Source organism: Musa acuminata, chromosome BXJ2-4 (genome assembly GCF_036884655.1).
Source record: "Musa acuminata AAA Group cultivar baxijiao chromosome BXJ2-4, Cavendish_Baxijiao_AAA, whole genome shotgun sequence".
NCBI lineage: Eukaryota > Viridiplantae > Streptophyta > Magnoliopsida > Zingiberales > Musaceae > Musa > Musa acuminata.
The window spans coordinates 47302445-47320253 of record NC_088341.1 but is presented as its reverse complement, the minus strand read 5'-3'; the positions used below and the strand labels follow the sequence as shown (position 1 = coordinate 47320253).

Here is a 17809-nt window from a genome sequence, read left to right as displayed (position 1 = left end):
TTTTAGAAGGAAAATATAGACTCAACAAAAATAATATGATGTGATACAAAAATCTTTTAAGTTTGAGAATCATAGTACTAAAAAGCATTATGTTCAAGGGAGTATCAGATAAAGATGCAAGGTTTAGATCTTGGTGTTAACTTGTATGAAGCATAAGGGCATAGCAAGAGAAAATATAAATAATTAAATACTTTAAATTTTTAAATATTTATGATTTTATGAAATAGTTTTTCAAATAGTAATTAGTATTGTAGGATTGGGAGAAGTATGCGGTTAACAAGATGAACCATAATTTGAAATGCTACTAACCACAAGATTAGTAGCATGGAAGCTTAGTGAAGAAGGATGAGACTAGTTTCAACTATGTGTTGGTGCTTTCGTTTAACAAAGTCATGCAGTTAATGAGGTAGATATAGTTTGAAAGGCTGTTGACTAAGGTTAGTAATATTGAAGCTTGATGTAGGAGGGTGAGATCAATTTCAACTATGTGTTAGTACTTTCATTCAACATAACTAATTAGTTGAGATGTATACAATGGTGACTTAAGATATTATATATCATATAACGAGAGATAAGTTATTAGAGCTTAGATTTTACTTTTTGTCATCAAAGTAATTATTTTAATGGTAGACTAGATAAATTTTTTTATCACTTTTCTAAAATGAGTAAAGATTGTGATAACTTTATATCTATTTTTAAAAGGATGGATCCATATATATTTAGTAAAGTAATATAAAAATATATATAATTTGAAATTATTAAATGAGGATAGATCTATATATATTTACATTGACGTTTGGTTGAAATGAGTTATGGAAGATGTTCCAAGAGGTAGTATGAAACTTTTATTACTAAGACAAGTATCATAATGAGTTATAATTGTTGAATGGAGAATGATGGATAACCAAGGTGATAATGTGGTAATATCACACATCGATTGGAGTAGCAATTGAAGCAAGAGCGATTTGCAAAGTAATTTATAAATATGATGACTATACATATATGCTATTTTTATTTTAGTCTCAGACAAGGATGCCCCCTTGCTCAAATCCTTTATAAGAAATAAATTAAAAAATAATATTTTATTTATAAAATTAAGAGATAAAAATAATATTTCTTTTAATATGAGATACAAATAAAATATCATCGAGTGTAAAAGTATTTATTTATAAATTAAATATTATAGAATCAATATGATTGATAGGGATTTCATTATGATATCTTTACTGTCTCTATAGTTGATATGAATGGATAAATTTTATAGATCAAAAGTGATATGATGAAAAGTATTAGAGTTAATAATCCAATTGTTTGGATGAATAATAAGAATAGTCATGATGTTTACTTGAGATCAGTCGGGTGTAGCAGTAGGCTTGGGTCAAGATCGATAAATTTTTGTTATGTATCCAATTTTATCACAAAGCTGATAGATAAAGTTTCATTAGTTGTTATTGTTAGGACGCTAGAACTATTAATAGTTATAATGATTATTATTGAAGTTATTTCTTGAATTGTTTGGATTGAAGTTGCCATCATAGAGAGTTAATAGTATAATAAAGGATGATGGCTTTGTGTTACTCATATATCCATGAGGCATCTTGTTCGATCCTTTATTGAAGTTCTTATTATTTTGATTATTTTATTTAGATTTTTTATTGAATGGAACTGTTATGGTTGATCTCATCTTCTTTTATTTTTATTTTAGGTTTGTTTCATGGTAAATCAACTTGTCATATAGTTTTTCAAATAATATTAATAAGTCACGTGCCTGAATAGTTATCGTCAACTCTTTATATTCATCTCCTATGCCATTGCAATTATGAATAATGATATCTTCATCACTCAAGGGATGATCTATTAAGGCCCATTTATAATAACTATTAGATTTTACATATAATTAGTAATAGTATTTTTTTAAATTATTTTCATCAAACCGGATAAAAAAAATTAATATTCGAGTGTGAGAAAGATTGACGATAGTAGTTTATAACTTGGATTATACTTTTATTGTAGTGTTGCATTAGTGGTACTGTAGAGCTAGTAACCGAAGCTTGAATGACTTACAAAATAAGACGATGTTAATGTAATTATAATTTATGATTATACTTTGTCATTAATAGTGGATCTCCTAGTATTTGAATATTTTCTTGTAGACAATTGAGGGAGTCATCAATGTAGCTCGGTAAATCATATTTAAAGAGAAGATTGGTTGAATGCATAATTACTATCTTTGAATAGGTCGAACGGAGTTAGAGTGGCTACATTAATAGGTATGAGCCCAGTAGAGTAGATTAAGAAGAATTATTGATTCAGGATAAAATAACAATCGAAGTATAAGAACTTTAGGAAAAAGTTTAATTGTCAGGTGAATTGATTATACATCGTGAATCGATTGATTCTACATGACGATCATACGATATTCGTTACCGTGGGTTAATATTTTCAGGTCTTAATCTTGTCGTTGCGTTGTTTCCATCATCTTTAATTTCTCATATGATTTAAGAGGATAGAGATGGAGGCCGTTGATAACCTAAAACAACAATATGTTGTGAGATCATACGCCATCGAATCGTGAAGCCTGCGGCTACAAGATGACGACGACTCGTTCTGATCCCGACATCGAGTGAGCATACATATATGCCAGCATTAGGGCGTGCGGACCTCATGGGATTGGGCCCCCACCGATAAGTTAGTTGACTGAATGGGCACGTATCGTATCAGTAATGAATAAAAACATCAAACATATACCAATCCGAATCATCTAAATTGTCGACGAGCGTATGCATTTTGTCCGAACGTAATAGCCGTGCATCGCTTTGTTGTCGATACGTTTAGAGATGCACGCCACACGACGGCTGGGAAACCCCCTTCATCGAAGGTGACAAGCAAGCGGGGCACCCGATGAGCCGGCACAAGGCATCGGCTGTCGGCCTCCGCTCCCCAACAACAACTCATCGAACCAGTCATCAACGCTCGACGAATCCAATCGAAAACGTTTTGCGGACGGTAACATCGATGTCTCGGTTCTCTCTCTCTCTCTCTCTCTCTCTCTCTCTATATATATATATATATATACATACATTCATACATAGATATATAGTTCTGACCGATCGATTCCGTGTAACAGCGCCATGGCTTCGCTGGTATGTTTGTGGATGGCCTTGTTGGCGCTGGGTCTCGGGGCTTGTTCCCCAGCAGCGGCCGAGCTCGGGGATGCGTCCATGGCGGAGAGGCACGTCGAGTGGATGGCGCGGCATGGGCGCGCGTACAAGGACGCTGCCGAGAAGGAGCAGCGTCTCAGGATCTTCAAGTCCAACGTGGAGTACATCGAATCCTTCAATGCAGGGAAGCGCAAGTACCAGCTGGCCGCCAATCAGTTCGCCGACCTCACCCACGAGGAATTCAAGGCCATGCACACCGGCTTTAAGCCTTCGGGAACAGGTGCGAAGAAAGCAGGCAATGGCTTCAGGCATGGGAGTCTCTCCTCTGTTCCAGATAGCGTGGACTGGAGGAGCAAAGGTGCAGTCACTCCCATCAAAGACCAAGGCCTATGCGGTGAGGCACTCATTCATTAATCCCAACAATGGTGGAACATCTACGGCTTCAAGATCTTCAAGCTCTCACTTACATGCATGTGGCACAGGATCTTGTTGGGCGTTCACTGTAGTAGCCGCAGTGGAGGGGATCACCAAGATCGCAACCGGCAAGTTGATCTCGCTGTCAGAGCAACAGCTCGTGGACTGCGACGTCCATGGCAAGGACCAAGGATGCCAGGGCGGCGACATGGACGCCGCCTTCGAGTTCATCGTCAACAACGGCGGCATCACCAGCGAGGCCAACTACCCGTACGAGGAAGTCCAACGACTCTGCAACGCCCACAACGCCTCCTTCGTGGTAGCCACCATCGAGAGCCACGAGGACGTGCCCACGAATGACGAAAAAGCACTTCGCAAGGCCGTGGCCAACCAGCCGGTCTCTGTTGGAATCGATGCAGGCTCCTCGTTAGACTTCCAGCTCTACTCGGGTGGTGTCTTCTCCGGCGAGTGCGGAACGGATCTGGACCATGCGGTGACGGTGGTCGGATATGGCACCACGAGCGACGGCACCAAGTACTGGCTGGCGAAGAATTCGTGGGGAGAAACTTGGGGTGAGAATGGATACATTAGGATGGAGAGGGATGTGGCGGCCAAGGAGGGCCTCTGCGGAATCGCCATGCAAGCTTCCTACCCGACAGCAGGAACACCGAGGACTCAATCTTCGTCGGCGACGGCGGCCGAGAGTATTCTGCACGCTTGGTTTATGCTCTTGTGTGTCATCGTCGTGTGTGTCGTCGTCACTTAACCATATGCAAGCGTCATGGTCTTGCCAGCAGTTGGTGTGTACGCAGATATATTATCTATCTCATACTTTCTGGGTTGAATATGGATCGAGGTCAGATTCAGATTCGCATCTCTTTGAAGATACGAGATTCCAACCCAAATAATTCGCTTTCGGTATCTATTCTATATCATAAATATATATATTTTTTAAAGAAAATTGAGCTAACATTTAAAAAGAATATTTCTATATTCATTAGAAAATTTCTTAAATGTTCTTTTAATATTTTTTAAATGATTGTTTTATTGAAGGATAAATGTAACTTTATATTTAGATAAAGAAATAATTCTAGCTGTCGAAATAAGATAGAGGCTCTGACAAACTTGGCTACAAATATATTCATATGCTTCACTGAATCCATCTATCTGATGGGTGATATAGCACGATTAACCATTCCTCTCTAAAGATTGCATTAGGAAAATTATTGTCCTCTTTAGATTCCTTCCATGGGACATGCAGATTAAACATGAGTAACCACATCACCATCAAGTATCCGTGGTTTAATTCCATGGACATGAGAAGCCCACGACTCGGATACAACATTGTGCGACAAAAGGAATCCAAGGTAACTGCAAGGAACCTGAATTTTCACAAGAGATAGAACATATTATTGTCTAAGTCGAACACTAAAGAAAAGAAGAAAAAAAAAAGATCACCAAACTGCAAAGTGCATAACCGAGGGTTCACACAATTAGCATCACTACAAAGAAAGCAAATGGTAGATATGTCTACATTGCCTGTTCTACTTCCCTTTGACCGTGCCATTGGGCACTCCGGCAGCCTCTTTCAGTGGGTTGAGCTCATCCCAGGCCTCGATCCAAGTAACCATCGCATCCGCAAGCTTGTTGAAGTAAGGGTCGATCTTGCCGAGCTTTTCACTCACCTGTTTGGACAGTTCGATGTAGCATTTCTGGACGGTGGTGCAGTCCTTGGAAAGGACAGCAGACTGGAAGAATGGGATCACCTCCTCTTGCCAGAAGATACCGTTGTACTCTTTCTTCAGGTTCACAAAAGGGTTGCTGGCCTTGCTGTGCCAGATGTAAGGCAATCCCGTCTTAACTCCCAATCTCAAATGGTCGCAGATTACCTACATTTTGAAATTATACCTGCCGATAGTTTTCTAACCATAGATGCAAAACTTTTCAGGAAAATATGCTCAAGTTCTCGATGTTATATGACCAATCGATTCCAGTGAGGCGACTTAAATGGCTGGTTTCTACGATTCGATTGAACATAGCATACAATGATACAAGGGCCAAACTAATAAATAGACAGAATTGCTGACCTTGGTACACCATCCAGCCCACATGTCATCATAGCGCCCAATAGGCTGGCCATCACCCATAAGTCCAAAGTACATTGCAGGGCCAATAAGTTCTCGGTCAAAGGCCAGATTCATTCCGCACATCGGGAACAAAGTTCCCTTAGGGATGGTGAGAACTGCATCGACGTACCTGACACAAGAGGCAGAGTGGGTAGCATTATTAAGATCCAGAGCAAACACTCAACAAATAAATCCTCAATGTCATGGCATGTGGTACCTCTTGTTCCTCTCAAGAGGCTTGACGAGCTGGGTCGGAGCATCATAGTCAGGTATGTTAAGCCAAAGGCCATGAGAAACAGCCGTTGGCGCACCTTCCCGAAGGCTGAAAGGATATCCGCGAACAAAGTCTGCTCCATCACGGTAGGGATCATACAAGGTGTTGAAGAAGTGGGGAGTAGAAGGGGTAAGGAGATTCTTTATGTGCTGTTCAAGCGCATTGATCTCCTTACCAGAGGGATCTTTAGCGACCTATTATGAGAAGATTAAAGACATTGGATTAGTATAGCAAAAGCTCAGTGCAGGGAGAAAAAAATACAACTAAGCATGTGCTTATACCTTAAAAGCATCACATAGATTTACATATTGTAATCATTAATCTTCTAAGTGGAACCAAACCATATAATGCTTGTGCTCATTGTTAACTTTTGCTGTTAAAATTGCACACACACTAAACTGTGTTTTGTCACCAACCATGAACCACAAACCATGTAAAAAACAAAGTTGACCTATGACCTACATCCAGTAAGCAAGGATCTTAACATCTAAAATCCAACTGGAGTTATCAGATTGCCATTTAATTGCATGGTTAGATGTCAAAAAAGGAAAGTGAGCCCACGAATTGCAGTTGCAGCCAAATGTATGGTGACGAATTCATGATGATTGCATCGTTTGATTGGCGTATTCTAGTAAGAATTGACGATGAGATAGTGAAATATACAAATACTCTGTAAATGTAGAAGAACAGAGTTCTATTCTCAAGATCAGGTCAACCCCCAAGCCATGTGGACAGGCAATGCTGCCGATCCCGCAGAACAGTTTTAACAGAAAAATATGTCAATACTAAATCTAGATCTATACAACGAGATCTAACATAAGATCTGGTAGTAGATACAGGAAAATTTACCAAAAAAGAAAATTTGATTACGCACTTCAGCCTACAAGAGAAATAATAGCAGAAGGATGCGGCATCAGCGGTAGTACACCAAAAAAGAAGAAGCTTTTGAACATGAAAAGAACAAGAAGAATACTATAGAAGATCTGATTCAATGCATAATGAATCCCCATTGTGTATATAACAAATGTTTCAATAAATCATCTGAAATTTGAGGGAAACAAAGGAGAATCTTTCCACCCCACGATGAAATCCGATGTCCTCAAATACAATATACCTAAACCCAAGAAATTAAATTGAGACCCAAAAAAAAAGACATTTTTTCTCTCCAATCTAACTCTTTGACAACTGAATCCAAAACTCCAGATCTGGAATCCCACAAAAAAAATCTCAAAAAAGGAAAATGGCGAGGGGGGAGGGAGAGAGAGGGACTCACGAAGCAGTCGTCGTCGATGGTGTAGATGTACTTCTTCTTGGAGACCATGTAGCCGAAGCAGCGGCAGGCGGAGTCCTTGAAGGAGATGCAGGCGGCCTTGGGCCCCAGGATGCGGTTGATGTCATTGCGGTTGTAGAGCTCGTAGTCGAACCCCTCCGGCACCTTGATCGTCCTGCTCGGATCGCCGTCCTGCACGATGATGAGGTGGTACGGCTGGAAGAAGGGCCGCCACATCTCCAAGAAATCCAGGTTCCTTATCGTCGGGATCACGATGTCGAGCTCGTCCTTCAGCAATGGCGTGCCCGGGACCAACTTCGACGATGATTCTTTCGCCATTGCTGCTCTCCCTGACCAAAACCAGATCGGACACGAAGAACAAGTGAGGAAACGACGCTCCCGCTCTTCCGCCTGAGAGACGAGATCGGGGGTTCCACTCGCCATTTAAGGGAGGTTCATCACGTGCCATCGCGTGCGAAGGCATCGGGAGCGACGAGATAGATGGCCGGATAAAAGCAGCGGTGGGGTCGTAGATCGGACGGCTCGCATTCAGAAGGCAGTGCGGCCCCCATGACTGGTCGGTGGGGTCAAGTAGATGGACGATTATGATACGTCAGCAGGAATTGCGACCGGAGAGGTTTCAAGGGTCACATAATTCCAAGAGAAATGAGCGACAAATCGAAGTCCCATGTTGAGACGATCTCATACCACCTTCGTATAAATTCCACTTCTCGTCATTCTATCAAACAGATGGAGGGCGTCATTTTTCTTCCCCTTCACTGTACCTCTCCAAAAAAGACAGAATCGATACTCGACTCCAGTCTCTTTCTCCAATCATCACACACAGCTGGCTACGCGCTTTGCACGCCATGTCCAACCACCAAATGCTTTAGGGGTGGAAGAAGAGGAGGAGAAAGAAGAAGCGCATCCAAAGAAGATGCTTCGCACGTTGCACGCCACTTGCTTGCAGCATGCAGCCGAAGAATTTGGTGCTGGAGGTGGTTGACGAGTGAATCGAGGAGTGTTTGGTGTGGTGGTGGGGCGGCTCCGGAATACATCACATAATTGCAGCTCTTCCTTGCATGTTACTCGCCAGCTACTAGTGTTTCAGTAAACTACAAGCACATCGTTTAGGTTCAATCTAACACAGCCTATGTACACAGAGATTGCCTTCAGCTCTTCCTTGCGTGTAGCTGTTGTCACCGTGAAGAACAGGGAGCAGTACTTGTGTGAGCTGTCAGGTATATATCTGAGTGCTCGCAAGCACATATGAAACACACGTTGCACGGATTTGGAATCGCAAATTTGCGTGATCAAGTTTGTGTGCTCTCCACGAGTGTCGTCCTCCTCCCGAGTACTGGTAAGCTCATGAAGCAGAGGATACATGCTTTTGGAGTTGTGAGCTGCATGATGAAGTTACATGCTCTACGCTGCTTCTGGAGTTGCAAGCCGCTTAATGACAATCTTAATGGCTTTTGTTTGACCTCAAACAGTTCCCATTGGACCATCAAAAACTTGGAAAGCTAAGCTGATCATGCTATCATTCATCATAGATCACTGTACAAGAATAAGATGTGGAACATTGTGAGTGAGAATATTGCTTCATGAATTGGTGACCAACCACGTACAGAAACATTCTGAAATTTTCTTCATCTTGTATTTATCAGATACTAATCATACTTGTATAAACAGCCCTTGTAGCAGAGACTCTCTGTACCTCTCCTCTATCTGGATGATGATGCTAGTTCTACGTTATATTCCTCTGCCCCAAGTGACTCCAGAACAACAAGTTACAGTAACACTTCTCTCCCGATCATTCGCCTGCAAAACTACCTAATGCTCTGTACAATTTGATCTTGGTTATCCCAAACTCGGATATGCAGGCCGTTCGGAGCTTGAACTCTCGGAAATTTAAGTATGTTATCCCCTCCAACTTCTTCCCACCTACAACAAGAAATGAGAGTTTGAACCATGAACTGATGAACAAGGTGTCCGGTGATTTGATGTTATGTTTCGGATGTTACCATTTGAAGTTTGTTTTGGACTTATATTTTGATTCATGTAGCTAAACTATGCTCTGTTGCAGTGTCGAGTAAAGCGACTGAAGGTAAAGCATGAGAGAATCTGCAGACCTGTATCTGCTCACAAAGTAGTGCAGGAATGTTGCAATCTCCGCTGTCCCCAATTCTTTCCCCGGGCACATCCTGCCTCCTCCTCCAAACAGCATGAAGTGATGGTGCGAGTCCAAGTTTTTGTCCTGCATTTGATGAAGGTGTATATGCTTAGCATTTCGGACATGTATCATTGGCCAAAAGAACATAGATGCACTGCAGTGATCACTCACCAGCCACCTCCATGGGTTGAAGGTCAAAGGTTCAGGATACATGAGAGGATCATAATTGATCTCTCTGGTGTATACATATATCCTCCATCCTTTTGGAATTATGAAACCTGATGAAGACATCGGCTCTTCGCATCAGGAAAATGTAGCAATATCATGAAGCTCATCGGGACTAGAATCATTTCAAGTAAATAGTTCTTTTCCATTCTTATGGCCTCACCTTTCATTGTCACATCTTTGGTTGTCTTTCTAAGTACTCCATTGACCACCGTGGCCATTCTTAGGGTCTCCAGGATTACCTACAATGATAAGGACTGTTTTCGGTGAGGGAGTTATCGGAATACGCTAAACCAGCGAAGACACAGAGCTCAGCTAGAGTCAGTAAATTACCGCACGAGTAAACTTCATTGTCTTGTAATTGCTCCAATCGATTCCATCCTCTCGTGACTTTCCTTTGCGAATTTCCAAATGTTCGCTCTGCAAGTCCAGATTTTGAGTGATAAGAAATAAGCCAAAGAAGAAGAAGAAGAAGAAGAAGATGAAAAGACTTATGAGACAAAAAGGATTGGTTTTACTGCCTTACTCTGAGTTCTTCAAGGACTCTAGGGTGATCGTGGAGATATTTGACAGCCATCATCGAGGTTGTCGAAACAGTTTCATAGCCAGAATACACCAGAGCGATGATCAGATCAATGATTTGTTCATCATTGAGTTTTACTTTGGAGCTGTCATCGACCTTGAGGAGGGAACCGAGCATGTCATCGTAGGAGCATCTGGAAATCCTTCTTTCCTCTATTAGCCGGCGCAGCAGACCCACGAGATTCTTTCTTGCCTGTACAAGTAGTAGCCCATTAGATATCGATTCGCATCTTGTTATGTAATAGCAAGAAACGATAATAATTCGTAGCTACCTTAAAGCCCCGATAATAGTTTGTTCCAGGAATATTGATCGGCAAGGAAAGAGTACCGAGGACAAGTTTGAAGATCTCTGTTTTCAGGGATTCAGAAACTGGACCAGTCTCGATGCTTGCAATTTGCTTCAAGGCCGACATCAATGCCATCTGAACGCAAAGAAGGAAGCAACAAAATCTTAAATGTCAGTTGACAGATCAAAGCAATCAAACAAGGAAAAGGATTTCGGATTCTTAATCATTGATGAAAGGAGAATTTTCCAAGAGGCTTGACTTTGGAACGAACGAACGTAAAGGAGTTGTGGCAACGCGAGGAGGGATTGGAAACCGGCTGACCTCCTTGGTCTTCTCTTGGATGTCAATGACGCTTCCACTCCAATTGTCGATGTAAGATCGCATGAACTCATCAATTCTAGGCAGGAGTTTGTCCCTGATCATTGGGGAGCTTACCAGGCCAAGCATGGCGCTCCTCATGGTCTTGTGCATCTCACCATGCACGGCTGCAATGTTGGATCGCCCCAGGATATCCAGCATGGACTGGGGATACCCGGGGACGAAGCCTTTCCCTTCGTTCATCAGAACGAACCTGTTGAGCTCCGGATCCATGCACACCACGGTGGGACATCCCAGTATGTGTGACTTGAACAAGCTCCCATACCTGCAAAGCGAGAGAACAACATGAACACCTGGACCACATTCCAGAGAGAGAAGATAGATTTCAAGCTGGGGTAAAAGTTTGGATCCATGCAGCATTCTATATTGCTTAGGAGCCGCTCATTGGATGAGAGCAGGGATGATAAAATAAGGACAGCTAATGCCAACAAAATCATGAGCGGATGGGAGAAAAATCTGTGAAGGGGAGAATGGAAAGAGAGAAATGTGACATCATCACATATCGAGTACTTGAGAAACAGCTACAGCAGTCTTTTAGCAGATATCAAGAAAAAGAAATGGAGTTGGAGAAACAGCTTTCCACCAAGCTACTTTTCAGTAAAAGCCACTAAAACAGATAAAAGAAGAAGAAGAAGAAGAAGAAGAAGAAGAAATTTTCATTTCTGTAAACCCGACAGACAGAGAAATCACACCTAAAAATGCAGAGACATAAATTTTGGAGAGGATGGTAAAAGTCAGAAAAAAGAAGGTGAAATGACTTCCGACAAGGATATGTGCTTCATTATTCGACAATTTGAAGGGAAAAGAATCGAAAAGTTGAGGAAGCACAGCTCTTTCCGGCTCACCTAAGTCTCTGGTTCTTCATGAAGCCAGGACCTTGCTTCAGAAACTCTGTAGTCTCCCCAAAGACTGGCCAACCCATAGTCCCTGGAGGCAGGCCCTTCTTCCTGTACCTCACCTCATTCCATCTCAACAAGGCACTACAGGCGACCAGGAAGCTCACTGCCAATCCAATAACCATCAGCAAGGCCACCATTTCTGCAACCAAGGAGGAGCGCTGCGAAAAAGGGGATGGGTGCTCCTGCTGCTCCCTGGCTCCGAGTGCGCATGCCTATATATAGCGTCACAGAGGCCCCGGTAAGAGTCAATTACCTGCTTCCTGTGAGGAACAAAAGCGATCCCCTCCGTAGCAGGTTAGGGGTTAAAACAGCTCAGAGATCTCACAGCTTCCAAGGCCTGTCTTTGACCGAGGCCCCATGTGTTGGAAGTCCAATGAAGGATTTATTTATCCAAATCCTTGTGGATGCTCGGCGATAAAAGGTAGCAGTCGGAGAAGGAGCATCCGCCGCAGATGTTGCTCATGCACTGTTTTCGGAATGCATGTTTGATGCAGCCCATGACAGTATATGTGGGAGGATCGGATGTTTAAGCGGAGAAGCTTTTGATCAGGAGGAGTTGGGGCATTGAGATGTGGGAAGAAAAACAAAAAGAAAAGAAAAGAGCGTTTGTCAGCAATCACCAGCATGTTTAGGTGGCACATGGTCACCACCACCACGACGACGACCACCACCACCACCACATCTTGACTTTGAAGAAATATTTTCTCCAATTATGAAAATGTTCTCTATCCGAGTTGTTTTTTGTTTGGCTGCCCGCTTGAATTTAGAAGTTGAACAACTTGATGTGAAAACAGCATTTCTTCATGGTGATTTAGAAGAAGAAATTTACATGGAGTAACCAGAAGGTTTCAAAGTCAAGGGAAAAGAAAATCTGGTATGTAAGCTTAAGAAAAGCTTATATTGACTCAAACAGGCACCTAGACAATGATATAAGAAGTTTGATTCTTTTATGATGAGCCAAGGGTATGATAGAACCACATCTGATCATTGTGTGTTTATGAAGAAATTTTCAAATGATGATTTTATTATTTTACTGCTATATGTTGATGATATGTTGATTGTTGGCCATGATGTTGAAAAAATTGGAAAGCTTAAAAGAGAGCTAAGTAAGTCTTTTGCCATGAAAGACTTGGGATCGGTGAAACAAATACTTGGCATGAAGATTCTTCGTGATAGGAAGAAAAGGAAGATTTGGCTATCTCAGGAGACTTACATTGAAAAGGTTCTTGAAAGATTCAACATGAGTAAAGCCAAAGCATCCTAGGGGAAGCATCCTAGGATGCTTGACTTGTCCCAGTCCTATATCTTGTGATCTATATAGATAGATCCAAGAGGATGCTTGACTTGTCCCAGTCCAGGTATATAGAAACCATTGTCAAAAGGTTTAGCATAGAAAATTCCAAGAGAGGTCTCATTCCGATAAGACATGGGATATCTTTTTCTAGGAGTATGTCCCCAAAGACTCTTGAAGAAAGAGCGAACATGAATATGATACCATATGCCTCAGCGAAAGGGTCTATCATGTATGACATGCTACGTACTAGGCCTGATATAGCGCATGCTCTGAGTGTCATGAGCAAGTATTAGGAGGATCCAGCCTTGGAGCATTGAAAAGCAGTAAAGTGTATCCTTAAGTACTTGAGAATGACTAAGGATCTTTTACTAGTATATGGAGGTAGTAGCCTTAAGGTTGAAGGCTACACAGACTCGAGCTTTCAGTCCGATGTCGATGATAGCAAGTCAAATTCGGGGTTTGTGTATACCCTGAATGGAGGAGTAGTATGCTAGAAGAGTTCCAAGCATGATACTACTGCTGACTCTACCACAGAGGCGGAGTACATTGCTGCAGTAGAGGCAATAAAGGAGGGAGTCTAGATGAAGAAGTATATCACAGATCTAGGAGTCAGGCCAACTAGCAAGGAGTTGATTCATTCTATTACGACAACTACGGGGCGATTACTCAAACAAGGGAACCCGGGTCTCATCAGAAGTGTTTTAAGGAGGTTCCAACTTATTAGAGAGATCATGACCCGAGGAGATATAATAATGGAAAGAGTTCCATCCGAAGATAACATTACAGATCCACATCGGACCAAAGGAGGAAAAGGGGGTGGCGCATAGTACTCTCAACAGGAACAATGAAAAAACCAGGTCCTCCTCACATGCCTGTTAAGTAGAGGTGCTGAGCCCATTGCAAATATAACTATTTTGTGATGCATGTGGCTGCGGGGAGAAACCCAACAAAGTGTGGGGGCCAAAAACCACTATATAACTATTTTGGAGGTTTAGCTACATCGATATTTAAACACCGCTGATGATGTATATTTTTGCTCCTTCATGGCATGACATGGCATGGCATGGCATGGCATGACATGGCATGACCATCGATAAGACGGCAAACATACTTGATGAGAGTAACTTTGTCGTTGGCTAAGGGTCCTCCTCCATCCATCCATACGTGACCAACCAAAAAGAATGACCTCTGCTGAGCTTTAACACGTCAGGGAAGAGATAGAGCAGCAGCAGCAAGTCCTAAGCACAGAGGCTCCATGGTAAACTGAGTCGTCTACACGAAGACCTGCCTGGTGAGTCGCCATTTAATCTCTCGACTCTGGTTGTCTTGGGGAGGGGGAAAAGAGGAGGATGCCTAGGACTGCGACATGAGGGAAGGGCATGGTCCCAACGAGATCCTTGGATGTTGATTTGACAGCCAAGATGTAGTTGCCCCTTTGCCCTTCTTTCTCATGAAATCTTCAGAGGATAAAGGTACGCCATATTAAATTGCCAAGAGGTGTCGTCGGCATAGGCGAGAAGGGTCGTCTGTGGTGGTGGTGGCGGTGCTGCTGCTGCTCTCTCTCTCTCTCTCTCTCCCTCTCCCTCTCTCTTCCTTCCATGAATGCATGGAAACAGAGGTGAGCCATTAATTTGGTGGATGTGCAAGGAATGTGATGAGGAAAAAGTGGTTCGCATTATTGAAGCACGGAGGCATGAGCTGTAGGGAGACATGGATATTTTAATCACTCCTCTTGTTTCTCTCATTTACATCTATCTGTCCTCTCTTCTCATGCATGCAAGTAGATTTGGCACATATCCACATAAATAAAAAGGCACACACACCAAGAGTCAACTGCTGCATCGACAATTTCTACCTCTCCTCTCTCTCTCTCTCTCTCTCTTACAGACATTGATGTCCATGAGAATAATGTTCTGAATCGTGTATGAAGGAGGAGGAGGGGTTGTGCCGATGCAACTGCTTTGGCTGTCCCGGCATTAAAAATGAGGAAGGGGTACGTGTGGGCGAGGGAGGGAATGTCCACCACCCCCACGTGAAAGCATTTCATCTCCATGGATCCAAAAAGAAGAAGATGAGGAAGAAAGAGAGGGGTGGGGAAGCGCAGGCGTAAAAGAATGTGTGGGATGGATGCAGGAGGAAGGAAGGTGGGCCTCTCAATCAATGTCTCTTTGCACGAGGGCGCTTCCTTGTCTTGTTCTGCTTTCTCTTGTCCTCGCCTTTTTCCCAATCAATGCCACTATTCCAATGAGAGAGAGAGAGAGAGAGAGAGAGAGAGAGAGGAAGAGCCACTGATCTGATCTGGTACACACACAGACACAGAGAGTAATTGATATGGTACACATCGAGACACAGAGAAAGAGAACCACTGGTGCTATTGCCACAGAGAGAAAGAGAATGTGGGTGAGAGGCTAATGTAACCATTTCTGCACATCTATTTGAATCATTAGATGGATCGATTGATCAGAATATACATCTGATATCATTTTAAGAACAAAATGTGTAGTTACAAATATATATATATATATATATATATATATATAGCTAATATTATCAAAATAGTCTTTCTGATATAAGAAAAATGGATGGTGAGAACGACTCTAATAGAATTGGCATGAGAGTAACAGATGTCATTGAATTTTCTTCCCTTTTATCATGATTACAGTATTGTAATATCCTTCAAAAATTAAATATATTTAGTAACAAATAGAGAATATAATTAAAAATCGAATCGATCCTAATATTTTCGATGAATTTTATAATCACACATGATGGATTTACCTACAAAAACTGTATAATTAAAAAATTCCAAGTGCTTTGAGTACAAATGAGGATTAATAGCGAGTAATTGTGACCGTCGATGAACACAGAAATCGAGTCTAAGATCTCGACATCATTACCAAATTCCCCATTTGGCTCGGTCTCTCCATCTTGGTAACACGGAGGGAATCTCTCCACTGTCGATGAGAATCCTATTCGAGGCTAATAATTAGATACCGACAAGGATTGCGAGTACCATTGTTCGTATGCTAAGTCAAAATCTCTACATAATAAGCTGCTAAAACCAATGGGAAAAAATTGCACCACTAATTGCTCGCATTATCTACGAGGAATTCAATAAACAATCAAAGAACATTTGTACTATCTTATGCCTCACTTGTTCAAATAGAATTATAGGCCCAGACATAAGTGTGAAACGCAAATTTGCCTCCAATCATTAGATAATGCCAAGGAAGCAAACATCGGCATCTCTTTTTCTATATGACTCATGACGATGACACAGATAATTATCTCTCTCTCTCTCTCTCTCTCTCTCTCTCTCTCTCTAAAATATGTGCTTGAACGAGGAAGAAGATGGATCAATTCACGTGCAAACAAGAGTCCAATTCAAGACCAAGAAAGCCATGTTGATTTGGCACCTGTCCATGATCATGCTCCAATCTCACATAACCTTCGATTTGACTGTAGTGATCGATTTGGAGATTGAAGCCTTGAGAGGGACGCGTGCACGAGGAAGGAATGTTAGGCCCTAAAGACACACACACACACATAGGGCAATGAGATCATGCACCAAAGAAGCTGATCCATCCATGGTGTGTACCGTTTAATTGTACGTGCAAAAAAATACGAGAAAGAGTAGACCTGAGAGGATATTATATACACTTGTGAGATTTTACTTGGAAATTAATTAAATACTCTTCGACTATGAACATGTTATGATGAAATAACATTATTAATTATATACTCTTTAGAAATCAAGATGTATGCATATATTAATTATACGATTCAAGTAGGACGGTAAGCTAATTATTATGCCTTCCCCCCCTCCATTAATGTTGGCCTTTGGGTTCTACAAAAGGATGGTGAGCATCTCAATCATTCACAAAACACCATTTGCACGAGGGCGTCTCTCTTGTCCTCATCCTCTTTCCGTGTGCTATAAGAAGCTTTCCTTTTCCATACTTAAATGCATCTTGATTTCTTTTTCCTTGGAGGAATGAGGGGGTTGGAATTTGATTGAGATGTCAATTTGGCGGTCGTCACATCCGGAAACAATCATAATGTCGATACAATCGAACCACTTGTAATATGATCCAACCGTGATCAAAGTCAAAAGTAGACCAAACATATGGATTCTGGTCCACTCTATATATGCCATATATTGTGGCATATGATTCCACGCCATGTCGATACAATTGTCACGTCCTTTCTCATTCCAAGCCTACTCCGTTCTAATCCATGGCGATGGAAACAAGAGCGTTGTGTCGAGCTCGCTCGCTCTCTCTCTCTCTCTCTCTCTCTCTCTCTCTCTCTCTCTCTCTCTCTCTCTCTCTCTCTCTCTCTTTTTTGGTCCCCGACTGCATTAAACTCCAACAGTTCTTCCTCCATAATCCAAACAATGCTACTGTTTACGTGCGGTCCCTGCTGCTGATTGATATCTAGCAGCTGAGAGAGAGAGAGAGAGAGAGAGAGAGGAGCAGCAGCAGCGGAAGCACTCGTGGGCAACGGAAGAGGACAAAGATCACTTCTGAGCACGCCCACGTGGGATCTCTGCTGTCACACGAGTGCTTCTTCGACCTCTGGGTTCCTCCCATGCACGTACCAAAAGGAGTCAGAAGAGAGAGAGAGAGAGAGAGAGGGGGGGGGGAATGTTATAGGCCGGCGGGCCAAGTCACCGTACATTGGGGACCTAGCGTGAGGAAGAGAGAGAATACAGGGAGGGGTTCCC

At 42.1% G+C, this 17809-nt stretch overlaps 3 protein-coding genes across 4 annotated transcripts; 1 reads left to right on the top strand and 2 right to left on the bottom strand.

Annotated features, from left to right (window-relative positions):
• The first annotated feature begins 3119 nt into the window (after positions 1 to 3119).
• Positions 3120 to 4380, top strand: LOC135609282 (senescence-specific cysteine protease SAG39-like). The gene is made up of 2 exons (XM_065102389.1): positions 3120 to 3555; positions 3644 to 4380. The coding sequence occupies exons 1-2, from the start codon at positions 3132 to 3134 to the stop codon at positions 4339 to 4341; spliced, it is 1122 nt and encodes a 373-aa protein (XP_064958461.1). The 5' UTR covers positions 3120 to 3131; the 3' UTR covers positions 4342 to 4380.
• Positions 4381 to 4943: 563 nt separating this feature from the next.
• Positions 4944 to 7675, bottom strand: LOC103982136 (UDP-arabinopyranose mutase 3). The gene is made up of 4 exons (XM_009398952.3): positions 7249 to 7675; positions 5919 to 6169; positions 5663 to 5831; positions 4944 to 5464 (listed from the first exon to the last, which is right to left on the bottom strand). Exons 1-4 carry the CDS (start codon positions 7582 to 7584, stop codon positions 5120 to 5122), a joined length of 1101 nt encoding a protein of 366 aa, XP_009397227.2. The 5' UTR covers positions 7585 to 7675; the 3' UTR covers positions 4944 to 5119.
• A 1143-nt stretch (positions 7676 to 8818) lies between these two features.
• Positions 8819 to 12346, bottom strand: LOC135611339 (cytochrome P450 85A1-like). 2 transcript variants are annotated; one of them, XM_065107064.1, is made up of 9 exons: positions 11736 to 12346; positions 10948 to 11155; positions 10498 to 10647; positions 10170 to 10418; positions 9977 to 10063; positions 9807 to 9885; positions 9590 to 9696; positions 9378 to 9502; positions 8819 to 9189 (listed from the first exon to the last, which is right to left on the bottom strand). In XM_065107064.1, the coding sequence occupies exons 1-9, from the start codon at positions 11924 to 11926 to the stop codon at positions 9075 to 9077; spliced, it is 1311 nt and encodes a 436-aa protein (XP_064963136.1). In that variant the 5' UTR covers positions 11927 to 12346; the 3' UTR covers positions 8819 to 9074. The 2 variants fall into 2 exon arrangements, with proteins under 2 accessions (XP_064963136.1, XP_064963135.1); XM_065107063.1 differs by having other exon boundaries at positions 10834 to 11155; positions 11736 to 12343.
• Positions 12347 to 17809: the final 5463 nt, after the last annotated feature.

Coding starts and splice junctions, on each gene's coding strand:
- LOC135609282 (XM_065102389.1), top strand. CDS start 3,132: ATGGCTTCGCTGGTATGTTTGTGGATGGCCTTGTTGGCGCTGGGTCTC. Junction 3,556..3,643: donor CAAAGACCAAGGCCTATGCG/GTGAGGCACTCA, acceptor CATGTGGCACAG/GATCTTGTTGGGCGTTCACT.
- LOC103982136 (XM_009398952.3), bottom strand. CDS start 7,584: ATGGCGAAAGAATCATCGTCGAAGTTGGTCCCGGGCACGCCATTGCTG. Junction 6,170..7,248: donor CCATCGACGACGACTGCTTC/GTGAGTCCCTCT, acceptor TTCTCATAATAG/GTCGCTAAAGATCCCTCTGG. Junction 5,832..5,918: donor CCTCTTGAGAGGAACAAGAG/GTACCACATGCC, acceptor CTCTTGTGTCAG/GTACGTCGATGCAGTTCTCA.
- LOC135611339 (XM_065107063.1), bottom strand. CDS start 11,926: ATGGTGGCCTTGCTGATGGTTATTGGATTGGCAGTGAGCTTCCTGGTC. Junction 10,648..10,833: donor TCCAAGAGAAGACCAAGGAG/GTCAGCCGGTTT, acceptor CTTTGCGTTCAG/ATGGCATTGATGTCGGCCTT. Junction 9,503..9,589: donor TCAACCCATGGAGGTGGCTG/GTGAGTGATCAC, acceptor CATCAAATGCAG/GACAAAAACTTGGACTCGCA.